This window comes from Nipponia nippon, unplaced genomic scaffold (assembly GCF_047370975.1).
Source record: "Nipponia nippon isolate SJK-2023a ecotype South Korea unplaced genomic scaffold, ASM4737097v1 scaffold_4, whole genome shotgun sequence".
NCBI classification, from domain to species: Eukaryota; Metazoa; Chordata; class Aves; order Pelecaniformes; family Threskiornithidae; genus Nipponia; species Nipponia nippon.
Genome location: NW_028262358.1, coordinates 65411467 through 65438921, shown reverse-complemented (window position 1 = coordinate 65438921; position 27455 = coordinate 65411467). Strand labels below are relative to the sequence as shown.

The following is a 27455-nucleotide window of genomic DNA, read 5'->3' as shown; positions in this document are numbered from 1 at the left end:
GCATGTTTGTGCAATACGTGCAGCTTGGGAAGGTAAGGAACCCAGAGCTAAAAAAGAAGCCTGTGGCTGAAGGAAGAGACAGACAGAAGAGCAAGAGGGAGAGGAGAGCAAGAAACACAACAGACAGGCAGCTGAGAATTAAGATTTTTCAGTTTAGTTAGTAAATACGTATTTCCCCCACCCACATCTGGAATAATATGAATTTTGGATTCAAAACTGCATTCTTTACTTGCCTAAGACGCCCAGTAAAGTGTCTTTCACTCAAGGAATGCAGGATCTAGTGTCTCAGCTGTATGACTTCCTCATGTAGTTGGCAATATTCACTGCATTCAAAATCAAACTAGTTTTTAATTGCAGGCAGTGTCTTCTTCTTAAATAAAACACTTTCCCTCTACTTTTCCCATGCACATACTTTTTTTAACATCTCTATTTCAGTCAGAAAATAAGAGCAGCTCCGGGAAGCTGGAGATTGCAGATCAAACTTAACTTGACCTCTGGAGCTAAAAAGTCCAGCAGGTTTAGTAAAGTCCTAAAAGAGAAATGTGCTTTTATTTCAAGGTACAATCTCTTATGTTGCAGATCTATGAAGGTTTCCTGTCAAACTGTATGGTGCCTTCAGTCCGCAGACTGCCATTCTTAATGGTCTCCAGAACATGCAACTTTTTGCTTAAATCCAAATTATATGTATCAAGAATAAGAGAAACAACATTGTGGCCATCAAAATCACTTAAAGTTATTTTCTATTTTATAGTTTTGTTTGTGTGTGTATAAATATTTAGTAAAAAGAAAGCCATCTACTCACATCTCAAAATATGAAGTAGTAGTAGTATTCCATAATATTATTTGTATTCTTGTTACCCTATATTTTGAAAACTGAAGTTATGTATATCACATTGTTTGATGGAACTTGTGCTTCTGAGACAAAGGTTAAGAAATTAATAGCTTCTTTTAACCTGATGGTGGAGCAACATAGGGAAGACTGTTTCGTTGGCTATGGAAGGATGATGTAACTCTGATGCAGAATGAGGATTTACCTAGATAACTTCTGGTAGATTTTCTGTGCTGACAAGTGAAAGAAAAATTAGATTAGGAAAGTATATTCTACCCCTGCTGCTTCAAGTATTTAAGAGAAAATATTAAAACTAGCCAATGAGATATAATTTGCAGGGCAAATGGGTAAAGGAAATAGCTCTAATAACTGCTTTTTTCAGGGAGCAAGGGCTGTAGGAGTTCAAGCTAGAGATTACACCCTAATAATAATGCCCAATGCAGAGTCCAAGTTAGTAAAAAATGTCACAGACTGTAATTTAGTGCAGATGTGCATCCAGCTGCTTTTGCCAAAACCCATCTGTCCTAGATGCAAGATTTTACATTTGTCTTTGTTAACTTCATGAAGCAAGCATTTGTTGTTCCACTTCTCCAGCCTGTTGAGGTTCCCCTAAATGCTAGTCTGAGTGCAGGAGCATGAGATGGGCCCCCATGCACGCCGCTTTCTCAGGCAGAGAGGGACAGCCTCTGCCATCATGGTCCTGTATCCGCATTCCCATTATCTACCACTGCCTCTCTGCCAGCACATCTCTTCTAGCTCTTCCAGTTCTCTTCCAGCTTAGGTCTGATGGGACTGCTTCTCCATCATTCAATAACCTAGTTTAAAGCCCTCCTTATGAGGCTGGCAAGCCTGTTGGCAAAGACATTCATGCCCCACTTTGTTAGGTGAATCCTCTCTCTACCCAACAGCCATCATTCCTCAAAAAGACTGCTATCAGCATAAAAGCCTGGAGGAACCTGGAAGTGTCTCAAAAAATACCTGGGCATTAGTACCATTGAGTGTCTATGCCGATCTTTAGCCAGTGTCCCTCATAACAGGTCGCTATCCAGAGGGTAGCAAGTGAAGAATTGCTGCTTTGGGTAATCAGTTAAATTTTCAGCTGATTGCCACGGTTCTGTTCCCTCCCCCTGCAATGTAAATGAATGCCCGTGATCAACAGATCATGAAAATATCCATTTATGTTAATACTTTTCACATTAATCTTCATATTCATGTTAAATGTCAATCAAATGTAGTTTCTACTCATTAAGTACAACCGATAGCATCTTCATGCGCTTCTTCCTTTTATACCAGTTATTGCAGACAACCTAGCCAATTTGCTTTTTGATCTTTGCATTAAATTACTTTATCCCAGGCACTCCTCTACCTCTCATTTTCCATTATCTGTAGTTCTGCAACTCAAGCTTCTCTTTGTTTTGCTAGCAAATCTCTTATTACTATCAGATCACGGTTTATTCTTCTTCACTTGTCAGAAGACAAGTTGCTGTATCAGCAGTGTCAGTCATGAAGCCTTGTTTTGTGTCAGCTGTGTCCTCCGTTCTTATCACAATAACTCAAGCTTCCCCTATAGTCTCCATGCCCTCCCATTACAATACCTTCAACTCCCTCCCACGTCCTACACAATATCCCAATGTCCCCTACTGACATTTAGGCCTCCCTGTAACACATCCCGTTCCTGCCCCTTTATTTCCTAACTTCCCACAGTGAGTCATGTCCCAAATACTCATAGCTTCCCCATATCTCTTGCTTGACTAAGATAAGACATAGTATGTATTGATAATATGTACTGTGACCTATCACGTAAGGAGCTGACCAGTACTCATGGCCAGCCACCGTTTCATGGAAAAACATACACACGGTGTTGGTTTTTCTTTCCCTCATTTGGGAACTAAATGACTCTCTCTTTTCTCCCAAACCACTCATTTTCAGGAAAGGTGTGGGAATATCCTATCTCTGAATCCTCTTACTCTCTACTGAATTTGATTTAAGTTAGACGGTGGATTAAGAGACAGCAAGGTGGGTGAGAGGCTCACAGGCACGGGCAGTGCGGTTGTGTAAGCAAATACATTTGTAGAGCTGGCTGTGCTTCCTCTTTCTGTTAGCGTCACTCAGCTGTCATTATGTGATTTTTTTTTTTCCTCAAAGGGACAACTGTACCTCTGAGAGGTTAATCAGAAACTCTCTTTAATAAAGACAAGGCCACAGAAAATTGATAAAGTGCTGGCTTTAGCCCAGACCTAAGCAGCCTGAAAAACAGTTTCTGCCAGGTAGCGGGTCAGTGACCTCTATGAAACTTGTGCAGTATTTGGGCAGTCAGAAAAATCACAACTTGTTACTTCAGCTTTCTAGTCCTCAATTGAACATTTTCCTCTAACACCCGTTTTATCACTTGTAGGGACAATTCATGGTAACTGTTACCAGCTCCAGCGAAGGTGCTTTTGACTTCTCACTTCCCCTCATCCTGGAGATAGTACATTCAGGCACGTCATGAACCCAAAGAATGCATCTATGTGTAAGTTCTAGGCTAGTGGGTATTGGTTAGATACAATTTTAGCTCCACTAAAAATGCCTTGTGTTTTCAATTGCTAAGAGGATATTAAACACTAGCTTATCTAAACATTGCATTGGACTCCCCTGTCAACTGTACAAACAGAAATGTTCCTTCTAGAGTTTGCTTGCTGAAGGTTTCTGTGAAACACCTAATGAATTGATTCGGAGCAGTTTCAGATCCAAAACTGCGTTTTAAATTAATATTTTTAAAAAGACACTTGATATCAAAAGATCTTCTCCCAGTATTTGATCTGTAACCCTATGGAATCAGATTTTTATGGAACTATCTTACTTGCCGATGCTAATAGGCTAGGAAGAGGTGACCACTTATGTATTCAGTCTCCTAACGACAGCTGATATTCAGATGAAATGCATATAGTAAGAAAAACTGCCAGCAGCCTCATCCTAAAGCTCCTCTTGGATCCCACAGAACTTGGACTTCTGTGTCACATCCAGACTTTGGTCTCCACAGGACTATGCAGACCAAATGAAAATACTACGTGAAAGACAGTGAAGGTAAACACAGCACAAAATGGGTCAAAACAGTGGTAAAATATTTCAAAACAGATTTTATATCCCAGAAAGGGAAGGCACAGAGGAGCCAAATACGGAAACTGGCCTCATTTTTCACCTGTCTCTCAGCTTCTAACATCCAGCAGCCATGCAGCTTCCTCCCTATCACAGCCACCCTATTTTATTAATTTACTTTTGCCATCCCTACTCTCTTTAAAAATGAAAGTAGGAACCTTTATATACATAGAAACAATTGGCTCCCTCAGATCTAGTCTATATGCGCAGACCAATCTGTAAAAGCACCAGGTGACAGTTGGCTTGGCTTCTCACGCTTCTTCTGTCCCACAGAACACAGCAACAGGATTTGGCTTCCAGGAGGCACCAAGTCTTTATTTAAGCAGGCAAGTAGCGTCACCCATTCCTCGCCTCAGAGAAGCGGCCTCTCCCGTCCACCCCAGGGGCCGATTCCCAACAGGAGACTGTATGGCCACAGCAGAGGCGTTTGTGCAGGGCTCCGGGGCTGCGTGGGAGGGCGAGAGGGCTGTGTAAAGCAAAGAGTTTACAGCAAGACCATCTAGACTGCAGCTAATGGAGGGAAATGATCACTCTGGATTGTATACAGTTCTTCTGGCAGCCCTAAGCTACAACTGGTTATTTTGGGGAGACACCAGCCCAAACCACTCCGGTTAGTTGCAGCCCTTCTGTGGGACGAGCCCTCGGGCAGGCACATTTTGGTAAAATACCGAGTGAAGCAAGGCTTGCAAATGCGGATCTCACGCTTCAGGACGCGCTATCTCAATAACTTCTCCGTGAATCGGACCGCTCAGCCAACAACCGGCGTTAGGGAGGGCAGGGTAGAGGAAAGTGACGGGTGGGGACGTGCAAGGCTCGGGGCCGCCTCCCGCCGTGCCCCGCGCGGAGCACGCTGGGAGCTGTAGTCCCGCGGGGTCACGGCCCGCTTCCCCGCCGTCCTTTCCCCGGCGGCTGCGGTAGATCCCCTCCGGCCTGCGGCTTCCCGGCGGGCAGCCCTGTTCGCCCTAACCGGGCATGCAGCGACTGCTGCGGCGGCTTCTCCCCGCGCTTTATTCGGCGAGGCCGGCGGCGGCCCTCCCCCTCCTCGCCCGGCGGGTTCTCCCCGCGCTCCCGCGCCTCATGGCGCTGCGGCCGGCGGCGGCAGCGGGAGGGGGCGGCGGTGGCGGCGGGGACCTCTCCCGCGCAACCGGCGCGACCCCGGAGCACGGTGAGGAGGCGGCGGGGCGGCCTGGCGCTGGGGGAAGAGGGCTGGCGGTTTCGAGGCCCCGCGGACGCCCCCCCCGCCGGCTGCGGGCGCCTGCCCGCAGCCGGCGGGGGAGGCGACCGCGGGGCTTCGGAGACGCCTCAGCGCGGACCGGGCGCCCTCCGCTGCCGGCGGGCAGCGTGTGTGGGTCGTGCTGTGAGGGGCGGGGGGGAGACCCGACGTTGCTGATGTCCGTTAGCCGTTAAACGGTCGCGTTGGGCAGAGCGGCTGCAGAAACGATGGCGTGTGCACACGTATTCGAATGGAAAAAGGTGGATTTCACAGCAGGGGTTGTGGAGAGCGTAGGGGAAAGTGATTCAACTTAATGGTGGGCTGTTGCTAAAAAGTCTTCTGCTTTTATTTTCCCTGCCTGCCCCGCTCTGTCCAGAGGCTTGCAGTCGGTGTAAGCATCCGACCTGGCCGAATACTAAACCTATCATTTTTTCCCCCAAGTTTGGGTTTTTTGCGGTTTTTTTGTTTGTTTTTTTTTTTTAAGCTTTTTCAGTTCTCTGACTATATAAACACTGGTGCCAGCACTGGAGGTTCAAAAAGCCTGGAGAGTAAGACCATCTATTTCTACAGCAGTTTTCAGTTAAATTGTCTCCAAAGGATTCATTTGTTATTAAACATAGGAACATAAACATATTAAACATATGAACATAAACATATTAAACAGGAAACAGTGCCTAGAGACCTAATCTCACTCTGACCTCTGTTGTGTAGCTGTCATATAACAGAAGATTATTCTATCTGAAACTATAATCTGAGTATGGAGAGAAGAGGGCCGGGAAAGGAGTGCAATATCAAATACGTTTTATTGCACCATATTTTTGTATTCTCCCCTTTATGAGCTAGGTTTATAATTTTTTTTTTTTCTGCTAGAACAGATTACTTAAATACTAGTGAAGATGAGCAGCCACTTAAACAAAAATGAATATGGGAATAATGTATACACCTGTTCATATATGAAATTCAGGCTAATATAATTAAGCATGCGATTAAGAAACAAGAGTTTATCGTATAACAGCTTGATGGTCAAAGGGTTCCTATGGAAGCTGGTTTTGTTACTTAGGTCTCAGATTATCGATGTTATGTCAAGAATTTTGAAAAATCTTGTTTTCAGGTTGTTTTAGTGACTAGAATGCAATTCTTGAATTTTGTTGCTGATTTCTTTAATAAAGTTTTCAGAAGAGGTGAGGGATGGAGTTTTTGTGCTTGAGGCACAACCTGTAGAATTTGGAAGAAGTACCTGTTCAGTTCAGCTAATTGATTAGAGAAGGGACGTTGTTGAGCAAGCTGTGCCTTTGCTATGCCCATCTGCTATTGTGAGCAGACAGAATTTTTCAAAGTGGCTCAAGTATGTTGCTTCTTGAGCAGACAGAGCAAAGGAAACGCGTAATCTGCAATATACACCCTTCAGATTTATGTGAGTCCTTCCTCTGCAGCTGATGCCACCTTAACAAGTCCCTTTTGCTCCCAGCTGGTTATGATTCTGCACTTCTGAATCTTGTCGATAACTTTTCTGCCCCAGACTGACCTACTTGTTTGTCAGTTTCATAGAATTATAGAATCGTTAAGGTTGGAAAAGACCCATAAGATCATCGAGTCCAACTGTTAACCTATCACTGCCAAGTCCACCACTAAACCATGTCCCTAAGCACCACATCTACCCTTCTTTTAAATACCTCCAGGGATGGGGACTCAACCACTTCCCTGGGCAGCCTGTTCCAGCGCCTGACTACCCTTTTGGTGAAGAAGTTTTTCTTCCCATGGTGCAGCTTGAGGCCGTTTCCTCTCACCCTATCGCTTGTTACTAGGGAGAAGAGACCGACCCCCACCTTGCGACAACCTCCTTTCAGGTAGTTGTAGAGAGCAATAAGGTCTCCCCTCAGCTTCCTTTTTCTCCAGGAAACCCAGTTCCCTCAGCCACTCATAAGATTTGTGCTCTAGACCCTTCACCAACCTCATTGCCCTCCTCTGGACACGCTCCAGCACCTCGATGTCCTTCTTGTAGTGAGGGGCCCAAAACTGAACACAGTACTCGAGGTGCAGCTTCACCAGTGCCGAGTACAGGGGCACTATCACCTCCCTGGTCCTGCTGGCCACAGTATTCCTGATACAAGCCAGGATGCCATTGGCCCTCTTGGCCACCTGAGCACACTGCTGGCTCACGTTCAGGCGGCTGTCAACCAACACCCCCAGGTCCTCTTCCACCAGGCAGCTCTTCAGCCACTCCTCCCCCAGCCTGTAGCGTTGCATGGGGTTGTTGTGACCGAAGTGCAGGACCCGGCACTGAGCCTTCTTGAATCTCATGCAGTTGGCCCTGGCCCATCGATCCAGCCTGTCCAGGTCCCTCTGTAGGGCCTTCCTACCCTCCAGCAGATCGACACTTCCACCCAACTTGGTGTCATCTGCAAACTTACTGAGGGTGCACTCAACCCCCTCATCCAGATCATCGATGAAGATATTGAACAGGACCGGCCCCAACACTGAGCCCTGGGGAACACCACTCGTGACCGGCCGCCAACTGGATTTGACTCCATTCACCACCTCTCTCTGGGCTCGGCCGTCCAGCCAGTTTTTAACCCAGCGTAGAGTGCACCCATCCAAGCCGTGAGCAGCCAGCTTCTCCAGGAGAATGCTGTGGGAGGCAGTGTCAAAGGCCTTACTAAAGTCCAAGTAGACAAGAAGTTTCATGGACTTCTGTCCATGGACTTCTGTCTCGTCCTTCACTTTGAGATCTCTTTGAAGGAAGGATTGTTCTCTGTATGCTTGTGGATCACCAGCAACAATCTGGTTTGTGTGAGCTTTACTTTAATCTAAGTGTTAAGTAAAAGTTTTATTACTGCTTTAACATCTGTTTATTGTGCATAGTTCTTCAGTGTCTACAAGGGGAACAAGCAACAAATCTAAATACTTGTTTCTTTTTAATAGCCTCTGGGATAAAGTTAGGTGTCAGACCACAACCACAGAGTGATTTATGCTTCCCTGCTTTAGACTGGAGTGAATTAACATTTAATCAGGTTGTTCTTTTACTTATCTTTCCTAGCATAAAGTGATATGTGCAAAAAACACTCCACAGGGTGATAACCCAGATTGGGTCTGTAATACTGATTTTATACATGTAGTGTAGCTTTGCATGCCCCAAGAACATAACATGCACTTTTGCTGCCAGATTTTCCCCTTGGGCCAGATTTGGACTATCTGTACTGGTCACAAGAGGAGCTTTGAAAGTATGTTGTCTGTAGTACTGAGCTGTCCTAGGATAAACTGCAATTCTGACATAAGACTTCTTCCACTACAGTAATCCCATTGTGGAGTTGTCCCAAATGAATATTGCTGGATGCCTGGTTATGTGCACATTTTTTGCTGCTAGAGAAGATTTTACCTTTTCATTTTTTAAGGTATAATTTAGTACGCAAATATTACAGTTTACTGATGCAGAAGCATGAAGCAGACATAAGGAAGTGAGTGGTGCTTAGTTAGTACTCTTAGGGAAAAAGACATTTTTGAAAACTTGTTAGTGGAGATTATTCTGCTATTGTGGTATTACTCTGAGGTAGAACTTCATGTGTATCTTTATACATGCGAGATGAGTTTTGATTTGTATTGGTTCCTTCTTTAGCTTAAATACTAAAAGGCAGTTTTTAGAACCAGAAATTCAGATCATTGCTGTCTATAACATGTTATATTGTGTGGGAGATGCAGGAGTAGAATAATCATCTCATTCCTGAATATATAGTCAGCTGAGAACTCTTTGTTATATGTGGAATGGTAGGATTCCCTTCCTGCTCCTTCGTGCCTCATTTTCAGTGTGTTTACATTGGAATTCATTTGCCAATGTTTTTCTGCACTGAATTTCATATGCCATTACTATTATCTAAAGTGAACTTTATGTGACGTCTGAAGACTTTATTTTTTCATGCTTGGTTATAAGTTTTTTATATATAGATATATCCTTTTTTTTTTTTTTTTGCACGTAATTGCATTTTCTTAGAACCGAACAAGACCATAAGTTATTAAGTACAGAAGGCTGATCTCCCTTTTTTTGCTATTCCACATAAAGCGTTGAAGTATTTTTGCTGATATGTTGACAAGGAAGAAGAGCAGCATTCTTAAGGGGGTTACATGTCAATATTCATTTGCTGATAATTAGAGAAATGTATGCTTGGTATATTGCTTGTGTATAATGCCTCTTAGTTATTTATATCAAGAACTAAGACCCAGTGTGTTATTTTAAATATATTACAGATGGGCTGGAAAATGTACAGCAAAAGAAAATCCTTAAAGAGAATAAGAAAAGCACACAACAGAGAAAAGAGCCATGCCCTGCTGATTCGGTAGAATCTCTGATGGCAGAAATGCCATTTGTCGACACAGATATTGAAGATGAATTTGTTAGTAAGTATATTAAACAGAAGTAGTGTGAAAGCATAGACACATCACACAGTCAGTTCTTGGTCCTGCCTGTTGGCATGTACACATGGAACAGAGTCTCCCTGCAAACAGGATCCAGTCCAGAGCCTCTCTTATTAGTACTCAGTCCTCCAAATACTTGAGTGTATTAAAAATTTACCATTTTGTGATCCATTGCAGCAATGAGTCACAGAATAAAGACATCTTGTATGTTAATTCACATTACTGTATATGAGCTTCTCACATGGTGGCTTTTATGAGCTATCTTTCAATATGTGTATTCCCAGCATGTGGCTGTAAGTGCACCCCAAATTAGACAGTGGATGTCTGCAGCCTGGTCAGCTTATGGGTATGTGTCAAGCCGCATGGTGGAAGAGGGTCTGCAAAGTCTTGAGGAAATAAACTGGGAGAAAAATAATTTATGGTGCAAAGGAAGAATTGAGGACGTGCACTTTTCTTTTGCTATCTGTGTTGGAAGGGGTCTTTGGGAAAGAAGGAAGTAGAAAGTAGATCTGGCTTGGATTAAATTTTCGTCTGGGCTGGCTTTGGTCCTTGAACTATAGGTTGGCCAGTCCTAGTCTAATACAACCTTTAATAATCCTATGTATTATCTTGTTTTATATTTCAAAATGCAGCATGCATGGGATTTTTGAAATTTAATATTGGCGCTTTTGCTCTAAAGTCACGTCCATATTCAAGTGTAGACAATTAGCAGGCCTATTCCACTGCAGTGTGAGTTGGCTAAATGAAACACAGCAGTTTGGAAGCCATGTGTCTATGTTAGCAGTTTATAAGCCCTGCTTAGAGATATAGGCTGTTAGTTCAAGTACGGTACTCCACTTGTTAGACTACATTAATTCAGGTTGGAGTAGGATCCCAATCAGACAGTTCAGAGCATGGGCAGATCAGATGACTGGGAAGACACACTTCAGTCAGCTGACTGAAGTCCAGCTCCTGTTGACATAAGATTAAGTATATCTTTGTTTTGATTTGTCGGTATGCTGAAAGTAATCTTTTTTTTTCTCTTCAGTGCATGCAACCTCTGAAATAAATTTAAAAAAGAAAAGAAAGAGGACTACTGGAAGGGAAATTGAAGAAGGCAGTGAAAGAAAGAAGAAAAAGAAAAAACAGTATCAGCCGAATTATTTCATTTCTCTTCCAATTACTAATCCACAGGTGATATTCTTTATTGTACTAATTTGGTATAACCCGAAGTACTTCAACAGCTGCATGTGTTTATAAGAACAGTGTTTGATCTTGAGCAAAATAATTTTTTTCAGGTATTTTTAAAGAAACATTAGCAGCCTATTCAAAGAGTGACTTTATTTTATGTAACATTTTTGCGAATAAAATTGCTTATCTGGAAAAGACTAGAGGAAAAATATTTATCTGTTTATGCAATTTGTCAGTCTTATGGATTTCACATTACTTTGACTGAAGCTAACTTACATTTCCCCTCTGTACTGTTCCAATATTGCTTATTTTGTCATTCACTTAGAATAAGGAAGAGAGACATTCTTATTTAATTTAATAAGAAAATCCCTAGCAATATTTTTAGCTCTCCTTATAGATAGGAATTTAAATTTGGATCTGTTGCTGTTTTAACTAGGCAGTTTGTAGTTTAACATTTTGCAGTAAAATTGACCATCTTATTTAAAATTCAAACAACCTATTGTTTTAGTGAGATGTTGTTCAAATGGATTCAAGAAGTGCAGAGAGCTCTTTAAGAAAATGTATTTTCTTGTAGTTGGCATGTGTTGTCTCATTTAGACAGTGAATGAGAATGATTTATTACATGCTGTGGGATGTCTCTGATACAGCTTTGATACCTTTTGTGTCTGCAAACGAGGAAAGTAGGTGCATTATGTTTAAAAAGTTAAACCTCACAGTTTACCACCATTTCCAAATTTAGGTTTATTTTTTAATACCAGAAGCTCTCTCAGATGAATTTTAACTCATCCTACATCTGTACTATCTGTTCTCTGAGAAAGTCAAAGGATAAGAGAATCCTAAATGAAAACAAAGCAAAGTAGGTTTGAAAATTATAGTGCAATCTTTGAGTCTTCAAAACATACTATGTGAAGAAGAGATTGTAGAGGCTGGTTTTATAAGATCCAGGATAGCCTGACACGAATATTGTGGGAGATGTTTTGTGCCGTCTTATTCTGAAATATCTTTTCTTCCTGTCTGTTCCATGATTTAACAAGTGCAAGAATAATGTAGGGGTTATATAATCTGATAATTGAGAATTCCTGCTCACAATTGTTATTATGTTGAATGACTGGTTGAGTGGAAAAGTCTTAACTATGTATGCTTTTTTATATGTCATGTGTTTAGTCTTATATCATTTACAGAGGTAAAGGAACAACTATGTTTAATCTCAGAGCATTTGGGAATTCCAGGGCTTTGCTAGAAAGTTTTGTTTATACTTGCCTTAGATGTAGAATTGTTCTGAAAGTAGAAAATACACGTTCAAGTTTGTATAGGCAGCATTAGCCAAAATTGAGACTGAAGACACCTGGTTTCTTGATAGCCAGAGGGAATCTGGTAATTACTGGTAGTATTTCAGTTAGTAATGAGAGACCTTTCTTTTCTTGAGGATCTGATTTTATTCCAGTGAAGTGTTTTAGGCATTAGTACTCTTTCTTCATATTTTATGTAGTATTTTAAGCTTTACCCAGGGAACCATTTTGTAATAAGGGATATTTCTGGAACATTTAATGAACTGTTCCTCTTGGAAATTAAACAGTTTCCTTGTTTTCATTATGTTTTGAATCTTCAGAAATAAAATGTGGTCTTCCATTAATTTTGAATTTATGTTGAACTTTGCATTATTACTTGTGCAAAAATAGTTAAATGGATGATTATCATTGTATCCTTCTCTGGTAATTTTTTTTTTAAGTTATGTTTCATCTGATGTGTTATCACTTGGTAGGTTAGTCTTTCAGGGTCCTCCAGTCTTGATTATAATTATAATTAATCTGTTAAATCTATAAAGCTTACAGTCTTTGTATTCACTTACTAGTAGCATCCTTGCAATAAGCAAAACTAAGTTATTTTATTACTCTTCAGAATAACATATTCCAAGTAATGGGAGAGGGGACTTTGAAATCAGTATTTGAGGCCTTATATTGGAGCACTTTTAAAAATAATCTGAGGGGGGAATTGTTGAGTATGATCTGCCTGCAGACATTTCTTTCAGTTAAGTTAGGAAATCTCAAGTTAGAAGAAATAGTCAGCATGATAGCAGTTGGAATGTAATATAAAACTTTGTAAGGTAATGTAAGTAGCAGGTTAAATAGCAATTTAAAGTTTTTATTTATGCCGTGGGTCGTAACTAGTTATACAGAGATATAGGAAGAGTCATGGCTCGCTTAATTATAATTCAGCGTACTCAACTGTTAATTTCACCTTAGATTTATTGAAGAAAACAGAATGAATCTGAAGTTACATTATGCATTGTGATGGCACAGCTAAGCTACAGCTATTGTGTTACATTTTGATCACATAACTTCTCGGAAAACATATTAAATTCCTGACATTCACAAAAATGTACTTGAAAACTTTTTTTCTTCTTTCTGAATAGTGTAGCTTGTGTAGAATGTTGTCACGTAGCCAGGGAAAGAGAACATGCTCAGTCTTTCTATTTTGCCTTTAAAAAAGGCAGCTCATTTCATGCTTTTCTGGTAGGTTCAGCAATAGCTTGTCCCTGGAACTGCTAACTGGCCATCTTTGGAATTAATCTGGTTCCAAAGATATGTTATTCGTTAGGGTTTTAGCTTGGTTTCCTAATGGAGTTTATACAGGTGTGAACCTGCCTATCTCTTTGCCTTGTTATAACCCCATTGGGTTTCTGTGGGTTTTGAACCTGCTGTGGGTTTTCAACCTGTTGTCCAAATTTGGATTAAAAAATTGACATCTTGGAAGTACTAATTTCCTACAATTTTTGTGGGATTGGTGCTTGCATAAAAGAGAGAGCCTTGAAAGAACATGCTTGTAGTGTGAGTGTGGCAATTCTAGACCTGCCAGCTGACAAATGAATATCTGCATGTTTGTTAGCCAGTCAACCCCTTAAGCTGAAAATCAGCCACAGCGTGTGTTGCTTCTTGCCCAAGCCAGAACTGAACTATATGAGGGAGCTGGAGGTAGTTTAGGACATGAGCAGGAAGGGACTCAGAAGAACTACTGAAGGAAATGACATGGGTGAGGGGATGTGGGGTATTGGCTGCTAATCTGGATGCTGAATAACATTGATCTTTTTCAGAGCTAGGATGGTCTTACTGCTGTGATAACACAGTTCCACACCCGTCTTCTGTATTTTCAAGGGCTTGTACACTTACTTTTTTTTTTCTTTGCCAGCTCTCAGGTGCAAATTAAATTTAGAAGCAATAGTTGAAAATGGAATAAAATTGTAATTCTTATGATAGGTAATTTCATTTTTGAGGCTTGTGGGTTTTTTTCATTACAGGGATAACCACATTTGCTTTAGTTTATAAACTTAAATAATTTTGCAGTCAATACATTGTAATTATCAGGGATTATGTTTACCAGTTTTTTGCTTAAATGTGGGTTAAATTTCTCCTACATCTGAGACAATAAAAGTGTTATTTATCCAGGATAAGATCAGTTCTGACACATAAAGGAAGATGATCTTATTAAAACATGATTTATGATCAAAATGTTGGTGCAATTTTCTTCATATGTCTTACACTACCGAAGACACTTGTGGTTTTGTAGATGCCATATCACCTTTTTCTAAGCAAGTGGCTTTTACCTTCCTTCCTCCTCCCCACCCTCCCTAGAGTTGGTTCCTTTCAGTCATAATTTGAATTTATTTACATGGCACTACTAGATATCTATGGCACGTTAGGTGAAACTCCTGCATGTCAAAACTCATCTTAAGAAATATGATCAGAAAAATACTGACCACTCCCATTAGATTGTGTTTTCTTAGGAAATGTATGTGTTCCTTAGAATTAACAGAACTACCAAAATATATCAAGGCTTTTTTTTTTTTTAACGTAAAAGCTACTTGTGCTTGTGTTATAAAAGTCAATATGTACAGTATATTTGTGAAGCATTCACCACTGAGCTTCAAATAAATAAAAAAATCAGGTTGAAGTTTTCTACATGCTTCTTTTAGACTCTGTACACCAAAGCTGATTTGTCTGGAATGTCTTTGCTTACCATGCTTTAAGAAATAACTCATTTTGTCAGATGGTCAAGGTTATTGGATTTGATTTAATTTGCACTAACATATTCAAGAATTGTTGCAGGTTTGGGGTTTTTTTGTTGGGTTTTTTTTGTTTTGTTTTGTTTTTTTTCATCACTACAATACAACTATCATAATGGCAAGCACAGTAAACATTTTGGATACAATTTATAAAGCAGGTATAACCATACAAATAATTTTCAATGAAGAAAATTGAATTCAAATAGTTTTTAAGAAAAAGACTGATGAAGTTAGAATTGTATACATGTTGTATGGAAATTCATTAAAATATGGTTGAAGAGAGTATATAAATTATATCTGTCTATTGGACAGTATAATCAGAATTGTAAATTGGATATCTCTACAAATTATTTACTGAATATTTCTGGTTTTTATGTGCCCGATCCTAAAAGATCTCTTTCCAGGCACTTGTCTGCACATAGCAACATACAGGTTTAGCAAAGTGGGCAGAGAAAGTCATTGAAGAAGCCTTTTATTTGGATTACTGGCAGTGTAAAATTGGATGATCTTAATCTGCTCCAGGAATTTATCATACTTAATGGAAGCAAACTCCTATTAACATGTGATGGGGAGTGTCCAGTGATTTATTAATGGCTCCATTCGTACCCACTTTGAGTTTACTTGGGTCAATTAGTGCAGCTTTGTCAGAGGATAAAACTTCCTTCTGCTAGAATGGTTTTTACATAAACGTTTGATTTCAGTTTGTGTGCTTTCTTGTTCACTTGCATGATGGGATACAGTAACTGTAATGGCTAACTCTTGTTTCTGTGTCTGTCTTTCTTCCCAGATTACTGGCAGGATTCAGGCTGTCCAAGACGCAATAACACAAAAGGATCAAAGGCTTTCCAAAGCAATGGTTCACTCTGGCTCGTTGCATGTCACCATGTTAGTGATGCATTTATCCAATGAAGAAGAAATTAGCATGTAGGTATTTGGTGTTAAATGAAGTATATACAAGTATTTTTGCTGGAGGTGTTCATAAAAAGACTAGCAGGGGTAACTGATGCTTTTTTTTTGTCAGCCTGAAATTACTAGGGTTACTGAACATTTAATTCATGTTATTCTTAAAATGCTAATCTTAATATTAGCCGTTTTCATAATTTATGGTATGTCATGAGCTCTGAACAAAGCATGCTTTTTTCCCTTGCATTTCTCATACTGTGTGCTGAACTTGCATGCACAAATCTCATGTTTGCTCAAGTAATTATTTTAAAACAATGTTTTGATATAGGGGGGACTAAATAGATTAAGAGGGGAATTTTCAGGATTTCATAGCTTAGCAAATGTTATAAGCCAAATTAGTAATTGTCACTGAAAGACTTTAATAAAGTAAACCTTAGCTCCAAGCTAATGCCTCATGCAGTTACAGGGTTTTTTTGTGTCCCTAAATGAATTTATTATACTAAAAATTTAAGGACGCTAGAAGAGAGGTGGCTATTAGGCCTTACCAAAAGTATAGTTTTTATGTTGCTTCAGTGATATACCTGATTTTTTTGATCATATAAAAGGTAGAAAAGTTGTAGAAAGGCGTATGTATTACACAATGACATTATGTGTCTAAGTGTTAGATGCAACTACTTGCTTTATAAAAGTGCAGCTCTTTGGTGGTTTTTACTGTTTATCACATGTTGTACTGCTATCTGACAAGCCTACTTTAATGTACAGGTTCAATGGTTAATACGAAGATGTTCAGACTTTTAAGTCTATCTATACAGCTGTAATTTATGAATGTTCAGAATAATAATTTGTGTGTCTAGCTGTAATTTTGACTTGAAATGAAAACATACATTGTATTTTATAGTCCTGCTTTATGCAGACTTTCTCGATGGTTTCTATTTAGATGTGGTGCCCAATGGCCTGCATATGTGATGTCTCTATATTTGCACATTATAATTGCAGAATTGAGATTACAAACACTTTGGTAACTGTAACAGAGTATTATGTAAAATGCTGATAAATGGCCTACTGGCATTATATGAACATCTGGGAATCCTCCATTGCTTATGTGTCAATTTTGTAGTGAATTGCTAATGAATCAAAATTCATCAGATCCTTATAATTCTGGGAAAGAGAAGCCTCACAGTTTCATCTCCCCCAGATGAGTTATTTCAGGGGCCCTCTGTCATATATATATATATCTATCTCTGTATATAATCTTACTCGTTCTCTCTGCAGTTTTAGCAGGCATGCGATCTATGTACTGAATTATCTAGATCACATAATGAATAAGTGCAGTGAGACATTGCTTTGGTTATGGTAATACAGTTACAAAATAATGTGTCTAATAAGTGTGTGTTAAATAACTTTTTTCCCCCAGAGGGTTTGGCTGTTGAAGTTTGCTCATAAGAGAGTGAGAATCCAAGATAGAACGTAGGAACCATTTGGTAGTCAAGGGCATGCTTCTAATAAGTAGAAGTGCTGTGGCTAAAAACATTTAACGCACCTAAAAATATTGAGGTATCAGTGTATCCAAATCAGTTGCCCTGCTTATTTTTCCACACTTGTTTCCCTGAATGCTGTATCCTTGAAGCCTCTAGACTCTTACCTCTCCTGTGAGGATGCAAGTCTGTCGGCATCCTTGTTTCCTATGGTCTGATCTAAAGGGAGAGGAACAGATAGCTGGGAACAGAGAATAGAAAGGAAAGCAAAGGATACTACATCTGCTGGACTCCCTCTCCTCTCCATGTGCCTTTTGTCTCCTGGAGCAGGCATACCAGCTTCCTCTTGCCCTGGTTGATGAGCAAACTGTGGTAGCACCAGAAAATCGGTGAGCACAACCACCGACTCTGTGCACAAGATTTTTTTAAAAAGGGTTTGAAGTATGAACTTTTTAGAAAAGGGAATGTGAGAGGATATCTCAAAGGCAAGTATGCCTCCTCCTGAATATTTTTTAGAGTCCTAAACTGTATATCAAAACAAATATTCCCAAATTCAGTATCTTTTGCTACTCCTTGAGCTCCTTGTCAGCTCTCACTGTCTGACTGCCACCCAAGCACTTACTTACGGAGTTCTTCTCTGCCTCTCCCAGCAGAACTCCACAGTCCAGGCGCCCAGGAGCTGTCCTCTAGTCAGCAGCAGCTTCCCCAGTGATTCACCCCTTCCCTGGCCAGATGCCTCCTACAGGTATCTAGCTCAGCTATCCTCAGGTATTCTAGATTGCATTTTCTATTATGTGGGATTCTTTTTTTTTTTTTTTTTCCATAACTGATGTTTTCTGTTTGATCTTCTGGGACAACTTGAAGCGTAAAAAGTTGAATTTTCGTTTCTTTGCTTCACCAATTTTTGATACCAGGTTAATGGAAAGAAACCAAGACCCAGGCTGGCAAAAGAACCTGTGTGTTAACGTGGGGTGAGAGTAATCCCTCAAACAAAGTGCAGCTAGTCAACTGGGCATCTGAGAGTCCATAGATCGTTAGGTTTGGATCCATTACGTTACTTAGATATCTACAGTTTTTCTACTGTGTTTGCACAATAGTGCCTCTGTCTATACAGAAATGAAATGTGTTGAACGCTATTTGAAGTCAAAATGCGTGATAAGAATGTGCTAAACATAACATTCAATTCAGTACAAAGCCCTTTGTATGGTATTTTAGTACATACAGCTTTCACCCTGAAAATGGAAGATCTGTATTCTAGGCTGCTCTTTCTAAGGGAATCCAGACCTGCAATTCCCATGCGAGTTGTAACTCAGTTAACTGATTAGCTGTGACCTAGCCTGCATGAATGCACTTTAGATCTCTTTTTGTAGGACTATATGAAACCATGAATGTGAGATTTTAAAAACCACAAAGAAAGCAAGCAAGCAAGAGTCATGACAGCACTCCCTTCAAGCAAAGGAGTTCTAGTCCATGCTAAATGTATGTGTAGTCATGGGATCAGGTACTAGAAATGAGGATGCCTGCCTTTGCAGTAAATGCCTTCATTACCAGACTGTAATGTCAAATTCTTCTTGCTTGTCATTTGTCAAAGACTCTGTGAATCTAACCTTTTCATTATAAATATGAGAGCTGAAAGGATTCAGTTTGACTTTTTTTGCGGGGTTGCTTTTCTAACGAGTAATCAAAATTAGCAATTCAGAAATTTCTAAAAAGAAGCTATGGCAATTTTAAGTAATATAAAATTATAATATTTACACTACAGCAATATAGAAAAAAACAGGTACTGCTTCTATAATCCTAGTTTGTATTCAATTAGAATATGCTGCTTAATTCTTCCCCTTCCCCCCCTCCCCCACTTTGGAGCAAAATGCTTGTAAACTTTTTTGTTATCCCTGTGGATTAGTTGCACTGAGCGTAACTACTATTTGGCATTGTAAATACTATTTGGTATGGAATAACAAGAAAATACCACTGTTGCATTTGTTGCTATTGATTTCAGTGGAAATGTTTGTCCTTGTGCATTATTCTTAAAAAGCAATTATTAGGTATTACTAAGTGATTGATAGAATATGGAAATACAAAATATGCTAGAGTGAGATGACAACTATTTTTCTAAATATTTTAGTGTTTACAAGATTATATATAAAAGAAAAAGTAGAACTAAATCTTCAGTGACACAGTGCTAAACTGAAAACACACTGCACTGTTTGAATTGACCTTTCATAGACCTCATCAGGTAGAGTTGGTCAGTGAGTTCTGCAGCAGACCCTACAGTATGTAAATATAAATCTTTGTTCAGCTGGGGAACAGAGCTTTCCATGATTCCCTGTGTACCAGTTCTCAGATGCAAAAAATCCAGGGATGGGTTTTAGGTATGTGCATGATTCACTACTTGAAAGCCCACTGCAATCTTTGACACTGTATTTGAAATATTTGTACTTGTTTTGGAACAATTTTCGGGTTCATATCGGTAAATAAATCTACACATGATTACCTGTGAAGTAATCTGACAGTTATAATCAGTATTAGATGGTGTTTTTGAAAGGCCTTGAAAAATAGCACATATGGAAGACATAGGAACAAGCTTGTGTAATGATGATAAAAGGGTAGGTAAGTGGCAGAGACTATGCTCAAAGAAAAATATCTTTGCCGAGGAACAACTAATGGCATTGTTGTTTAAAGTGGTTATATAGGAGCTAAAGTACTTCTAGGTTGTAGATTAAAGCCTTATAAGAAAACCACAGGAGTACTATATCAATCAAGGATATTTTGTGATGTAATCAACCTTAACATCTTTCTTAAGCTGCCCTATGTTTCAATTAAATGCATAGTTCTCATCAAGAGTCCATCTTGTTAAACACAATTGAAACGTGTGCAGAGTTGTTTGTAATTGTACAGGCATAAGAATATATTTTAGCCTACTTTAGAAATCATGGTGAAGGCTTTCAGCTAGAACAAAAAAAGTAAAATAAACTCTCTTGAGAGTTTTTAACCTGTCACTGCCATCTAGCGTTTATAAAATCAATGTCCGTTTAGTGAAAAGTTTAAATTCAGTTTTGTCAAATAGAATTAAAAACTGTGAGCAAGTGAGAGATCTTTTAGAAGACACTAAGACTGTTTATATAGTTTTTGTTTAGCAAGTGAATCACTTCAAGTGCAGGTCAAAACAAACATTTCATGTAATCGTACGTGCCCTTAATATGGCTAATTAAAATGGTTATTAAAAGGTTACCAGGTTTGCTCCTGTTTCTTAAGTTACATGTAGATTATGCGTGCATGCCACTTATCTCTTAAAGAAAGTAAGCATCAATTTAGATAGTACTTCTTTTAATAACAGTTCTCAATGAGCTTAATAGTAATTTCCATATGATTTTATCATTATATATAATGTCACTAACCTCTGTTTAAAATATTAAGTAACACTCTGTAGTAACTTTGAACGAAGCAGAATTTTATTCAGTTGAGCTATCAGGAGATGAAAAAAGTGAACTAATTTAAGAATGAAAAACGAAATGCTTCCGAGTAAGCATCTTATTTAAATGGGATGCACAGAGTAATAGAGACACTACCATGTTAATACCTAGTCACCTTGAGGACTGAGATAAACTCTTTTCAGGAATTACACCTCCTGCGAGGTCTGCCTTATTATTTCTGTGGTTTTGCAGCAGGGTGTATGAACCAGTTTACCTTTATAAAATGGTAATAATAATACTGCATGGATAGGAAGTAGTGCAAAAGTACCTGAGTAGACCATCAAATGACACTAATAAAGCTTTGTGAGATTTTTGGATGGAATCATAAGTAGCCATGTAAACAGTATTCATATATTTGACTTTCACATAGATATTTTCTTTCCTCTTGACAGAGCAGTTGGTGCTCTTTCAGACAGCAAGGATTTTGTAGAAGATCTCCTGAAAGGAAAAACTGTGGATTTGTCTTTTCAAGGAATTGATCACTTCAAAAATGAAGTTGGATTTGTGAAGTTGGCAGAAAATGATCATACAACTATACTTACGGAAATAGCAGGTACACTTGTCAATCTAGTTTAAGTGCTTTAAAGACATTTTGTCAACCTAGATAAGAGTGGAGCACAAAGATAAGTTGGTGCTAATTTAGTCAACATTAATTTACTTTTAACACCTGCAAAGGCTATATGATGAATTTCCCAGTATAGTTCAAAAGGATATTAATGAATTACAGACAGTACTGTTATCTTGTATCTTTTTATCTAGTATAGGTAAAAAATGTAGTGCAGGTTTGTAGATGGATATAAAGACTCCACTCTACGTTGTTTTGGTCCAAGTACTGTCTGCTGTTTCTCAAGTGATATTTATACCCCTTTCAATTTGTATATTTGTACTTACTGACTTTGAGATCTGTGATGCATGTTACCTGACTTGCAAAGTTACATAGTTCTCTCCTTTGTATTCATGCTGAGTAGAGCACTAAGTAAGAGCCAGTGACATTCTTTCCTCTTCTGTGCTCTGGGGAGTCTTTAAGTTTTGTGTTTCCTGTATGTTATACATATCACTCTTAAATTTCAGTAAATTATGACTCTCACATGTATAAGTATGTATAAGTAAGTATGTATAAGTAAGTTATGACTCTCATATATATATGTCTCACATAGATACACACACACATATATACGTGTATATATATATGTACTTCATATATGCACATCCACTTATGTATAAAGTAAAATCTGGACTTTCTCTACACTCCTGGAGGATGAGGGGAATTCAGGAGAAGGACATGACTCATCTGCCAGAGGAATGGAGTTGGATTCCATGCTGCTTTAGCCTGAAATATTTTTTTGGAGCAGTTATGGAACCAGTCTGTGGCTTGTTCAATGTTAATTGCTTTCCTTTGGCAATTAGGAAGTTACTGAAAGATGTGTCAGGTACGTGCTACTATGCATGTGCGCCCACATGTTCACTTCAAGAGTGAAACTCTCAGTTCTGTCTTAACAGGGGAGCTAAGGCCACTGCCTTTGCCAGTCAGATAAAATGCATCCAAAGATACAGTTCAAGTCAGTAGGAATATATAAATTTAAAGGAGTGTAAATATCAGCTGAGAAACAGCAGTCACTACCTAGACCAAAACAAGGTAGAGTGGAGTTATTTTTATCTGTCTGTGAGCCTATACTTAAACTATGTTGTTTACAGATATTAAATAAAAATTCTCAGTGAACAATACTGTCTGTAATTCCTTGGTGTCCTTTAAAACTATCCCGGCAATTCCAACTATTCCTTGGAAAGACTCTAAAAGAGTTTTTCAGTATTGATGAATTATCTTTTGTGCTCTGAGGAATGTGAGGTCACACCATTTTTTAATAGTGCAATAGCCCATATAGGACATTTTGTAGAGTAGCAAAGACTGCTGCTGTCACGCTACCTCTTTGCAGTCCAGTACAGAGAAAAAATGGAAGAAGTCTTTATTAATACAGTGCTTTCTCTCGCAATTCATTAGTTTAATTTCTGAAGGGCTTTTAGAAAACGTGTTGTATTTTTTCACTTACATTTCAAAGAAAGGTTGAATAGAAGACCATGAGCTTTTCAGCTTACCAAATTGCTAATGCTGTTATTGGGCAATGCTTTATTATTTTAAGCAAGCTTGATAGAGAAGTATTTCTAATATTCAATATGGTAGAAATTGAACAGTACTTACAGTTCCAGAGAGGCTTTGGTTGTCAAATAATCCCATAATTATTTCAAGGATTGAATCTACCAAGTCCTTTGGATGCTTCCTCATCCTTGTCTTTGAGTTTGTCTTTAGATTTCTTTTGAAGATGACAGAATATTGCATGTATGCTGTTTTAGAAACAGTGAGATAATTCATAAACTGTGTTCCCTTTCAAATACCTCTTGTGAAAGGAGATGAATGGTTTCTGTTAGTGACAGTAACTTTTGATTTTGAGAAGTTTATAGTTAATTATTAAGAACTCCAAAATAATTGAAGTTGCTAGACATGGAGAGCCAGATGTCTTTCAACTACAGGAAATAAAGGTTTGTTATGAATAATTTTCTACACATCTGTGTTGGGTTTGCATGCCAAGGTTTTGGTAGTGGGGGGGCTACAGGGGTGGCTTCTGTCAGAAGCTGCTAGAAGCTTCCCCCATGTCCGATAGAGCCAATGCCAGCCAGCTCCAAGATGGACCCACTGCTGGCCAGGGCCGAGCCCATCAGTGATGGTGGTAGCACCTCTGGGATAACCTATTTACGAAGGGAGAAAAGTTACTGCACAACAACAATTGCAGCCAGAGAGAGGAGTAAGAATATGTGAGAGGAACAACCCTGCAGACACCAAGGTCAGTGAAGAAGGAGGGGGAGGAGGTGCTCCAGGCACCAGAGCAGAGATTCCCCTGCAGCCCCTGGTGAAGGCCATGGCGAGGCAGGCTGTCCCCCTGCAGCCCATGGAGGTTCACGGTGCAGCAGATATCCACCTGCAGCCCGTGGAAGACCCCACGCCGGAGCAGGTGGATGCCTGAAGGAGGCTGTGACCTCATGGGAAGCCCATGCTGGAGCAGGCTCCTGGCAGGAGCTGTGGAGAGAGGAGCCCACATGGAGCAGTCTGTTCCTGAAGGACTGCACCCTGTGGAAGGGGCCCACACTGGAGCAGTTCGTGAAGAACTGCAGCCTGTGGGAAGGACTCACATTGGAGAAGTTTGTGGAGGACTGTCTGCCGTGGGAGGGACCCTATGCTGGAGCAGGGGAAGAGTGTGAGGAGTCCTCCCCTGAGGAGGAAGGAGCAGCAGAGACAGCGTGTGATGAACTGACCACAGCCCCCATTCCCCGTCCCCCTGCACTGCCCATGGGGAGCAGGTAGAGAAATCAGGAGTGAAGTTGAGCCTGAGAAGAAGGGAGGGGTGAGGGGAAGGTGTTTTAAGGCTTGGTTTTATTTCTCATTACCCTACTCTGATTTGATTGGTAAGAAATTAAATTAATTTCCCTGAGTTGAGTCTGTTGTGCCCATGGCAGTAATTGGTGAGTGGTCTGTCCCTCTCCTTATCTCGACCCACAAGCGTTTCGTTATATTTTCTCTCCCCTGTTCAGCTTAGGAGGGGAGTGATAGAGCGGCTTTGGTGGGCACCTGATATCCAGCCAAGGTCAACTCACCACAACATCTTAAAGGACTAGTGGACCAGATTTTGATCAGAATTAGACAAGTGAAAGATAAGATCAGATTTCAACCTTTGCTTTTCAGTTTGACAGTCCTTCCCAGTAGACAAACTCAGTACAGTCAAATTTAGCAAACAAGCAAACCTATGTTTTCTTTGTAAAGCTTAACTATTAATACTCACTCCATATAAGCATTCTTTGCTTATATTAGAACTACAGCTGTATATTATTATTTCCACTTAACATTGCTGTTTAGTAAAAATGTTTCTTCTTTCAGTGCTTACTTTTGCTAAGTGAATGGGTCATTTCTTGGCCTTAGGCCTGTTCTTCAGTCTCTAGACTTACAGAGTGATATTTGTTTCATCTGGATTTAGTTCTGAAACAGGGTAGGGAGCTGAACATTACCAGAAGAAAATGGTAAAATGACTGAAAATGTTTAATGGGTATGATTTCAGGATATGCTACCTTTACACTTCCTAGGGACTGTCATAACGGTAACTTCTGAATCGCTGCTGATTTCAGAGTAGCTTTTTGTGCCTTCTTGGATGTGCTAATATTATTTCATAATGAGTAACCTATAATTCAGGAAAGCAAATTCAGTGTTTGTATTGATGCTTGTGCCAGAAAAAAAGTTTTTAGGTCTGTATGTAACGCTGAAGATTACACAAGTGTGTTTCAAATGTTAGTTTAGTTACAGATTAAAATAGTGAAAAGGCCAGGTATGAGTAGGAAGAAAATGAATACAGTAAACAGTTTCTATGTATGTCTTCATTAGATTAAATTGCAAAAAAATTAATACAAGTAACCTGATAAAAACAGATAATTTCTTATTACACAGATGTCCTTCAGGGCAGTGCAATTTGGAATGTGAAGTAATATTAAACAAAAGAATCCGTGTGAACTCTTCAGAACTGGTGAGGTAAACAAGAGAGTCATTAGGATTCTCCCCCGTCCCCCAAGCATATCACATGTATAATTCCTTTAATGTAAGAGTACACTTAGAGAGTTAATTTGAACACAGTTTAGTTTGCATGCAGTTTTTACAAAACGTTAGCAGACAATCCTCTAAGGGCCAAACCTGCTACTGAAGGTGTTGCATTTTGGGGAAAAGACCATGTAGTACTTTCTGGGCTGTACTTGACACAATAAATATATCTTGTAATGTAAAGAATCATATTACCAGAAATGTGCCATTGAGTTTATTTTCTGTAATACGTTTCATGTATTAATTCAAAACACACTGTATGTCAGAATTATGCCTAGTACCTGCTCTGTGGATAATATCCTGAATACACAATTTTAGGGAGACAGCTGCGGGAGAAGATAGTGGAAACTCTTTTCTGTTGGGTTGCTATTGTCAGGATCTGTGTGAAGATTGCTATCAGCTCTTCATAAATGCTGCTGTGAGGTTATATAGGGTTGACAGAAATTAATAGTCTCAAGTTTATTCTGGCTCCTAGTACAGCTTGCTTGTGATATAACTTGTGTCCCTAGAAAACTGCAATTTTAAAACTGAAGCTGGCAGAAAGAAAAAAAAAATACACAGTACTGCCTGCAGGGTGTTAATCATTCTGTTGTTGTCCACAGAACAGTAAATAGAGATCATTTCTGTAGCTGGTTTGATTTTTGGCAAGACCTAAGTTTAGTTTATTACAGAATTACTGTTTTGCTATTTCAAGATTATGTTTGGTTTCTGGTATGCTCTAAGGTGAATTTTGACTTCATGTGTTATTTTGTGTTCTACATGGATATTGAAGGAGAAATATTGATAACACAAAAATAGAAAATAAAAGAAGTCAAATTAGCTTCTTGTAAGAACGCATTTAGTTCCATAAATCATATAGAGATTTGTTTGAAACCTGTAATGTCTGAATGTGGTACAGCATTATAATGGTGCATGTTTCCTAATGCCAATGTAAATGTAAGTTTCCCAGAGACAAAAGTTCAGGAAAAGCAGAGCTAATATGGAACTTCTGTTTGTTGTAATTTGCTAGTTTTTTCCCAACAATCCATTAAAAGACATTAGCATCATATATTTATCTACTAGGAATAGTGCTAAACTGCTATGAAACAGAAATTTATTGATAGAAATTTTAGGAGTATTTTAATCACTCTTTGTCCAAGTCTTTTTAGAAATCCTGAGCTAAAAGCAACATACACGCTTACAGTGATTTAAAAGTGCTTCATTGCATGTGCTTTGCTACACTACAGAATATGTGAAGTACTAAGTGAATTTGGAAAAGGTAATTAATTGTTTGGCTTTGATTTTCATTTTGATAGTTATATTGTAAATGCTATTTGAAGCTGATAAAAGTGAATCGGTGAATCCGGGTTTTTACCCACCAGGATTTGCAGATTTTGGTTCTCTGGACGTATGATGCACATTATGGTCTGACCATCAGAGGGAGCTTGTATTTCATGAACAAAAAAGTGACTCTTCTGTTTATGCAGATAACTATTTTGTTTGCTTTTGGTCCTTTCTTTTTAAGAAATGTTGATTTGTTGGGTTAAATATTTTAATACAGTTAGGACTGCACTAGACAGACATGTCGTACACCTAACTAGTCATTTTCTTTAACTTAAGTTTTCTAAAAATGACATTTAGTCTAATCTCACTAAGCTGATTTTCCTGACAGTCCGTACTAGAGAGAGAGAAATGGAAAGCAAGTCACACTGCCCGTGTTCTTCTCTAAGTACATTACAGCTTTACTCAAGCATAAGCTGGCATTGCCACCATACCAAAGCAGTCCATCCCTTTTTGTTGTGCTGGGGATTTCTGCAGCTGCATAGTGAATATCACTGTGGTTAAATCAACATTTTTACCTTTGCCAGCTAATTTTTAACCTAATCAGTTTGCCAGTGCAGTTTACTGTATAGCTACATGACTGTCGGCAAAAAAGATAGGAGCAATGGCAAGCACGGGGCTGGAGAAGAACAATCTGTTTTGGCAAGGATGGTGGTTTATGAGTTTCTTTAAAGATTATGAAACCACACATTTAGCATCTATTTTAGGGTAAGTTAAATTGCCCTGACTTCAGAGGGCCTAGAGAAATGGTTTAATTCAGTTAACTTTGTTCACTTTAGTTCCAGATGGCTGGAGCTAAGATAAATGAATTTTGCCTCTTGTCAGTTATTCTTA

General features: G+C 39.2%; 1 protein-coding gene across 7 annotated transcripts in view; it reads left to right on the top strand.

Annotated features, from left to right (window-relative positions):
* The first annotated feature begins 4838 nt into the window (after positions 1-4838).
* Positions 4839-27455, top strand: part of AKAP7 (A-kinase anchoring protein 7) — a 93047-nt gene continuing 70430 nt past the window's right edge. For all 7 annotated transcript variants that reach the window (XM_087776822.1, XM_087776821.1, XM_087776823.1 and 4 more), the window contains exons 1-5: positions 4839-5132; positions 9420-9569; positions 10615-10760; positions 15605-15741; positions 21061-21221. In XM_087776822.1, coding sequence (XP_087632948.1) covers positions 4940-5132; positions 9420-9569; positions 10615-10760; positions 15605-15741; positions 21061-21221 — 787 coding nt within the window. In that variant the 5' untranslated portion in view covers positions 4839-4939. The remainder of the gene's footprint in view (positions 5133-9419; positions 9570-10614; positions 10761-15604; positions 15742-21060; positions 21222-27455) is intronic.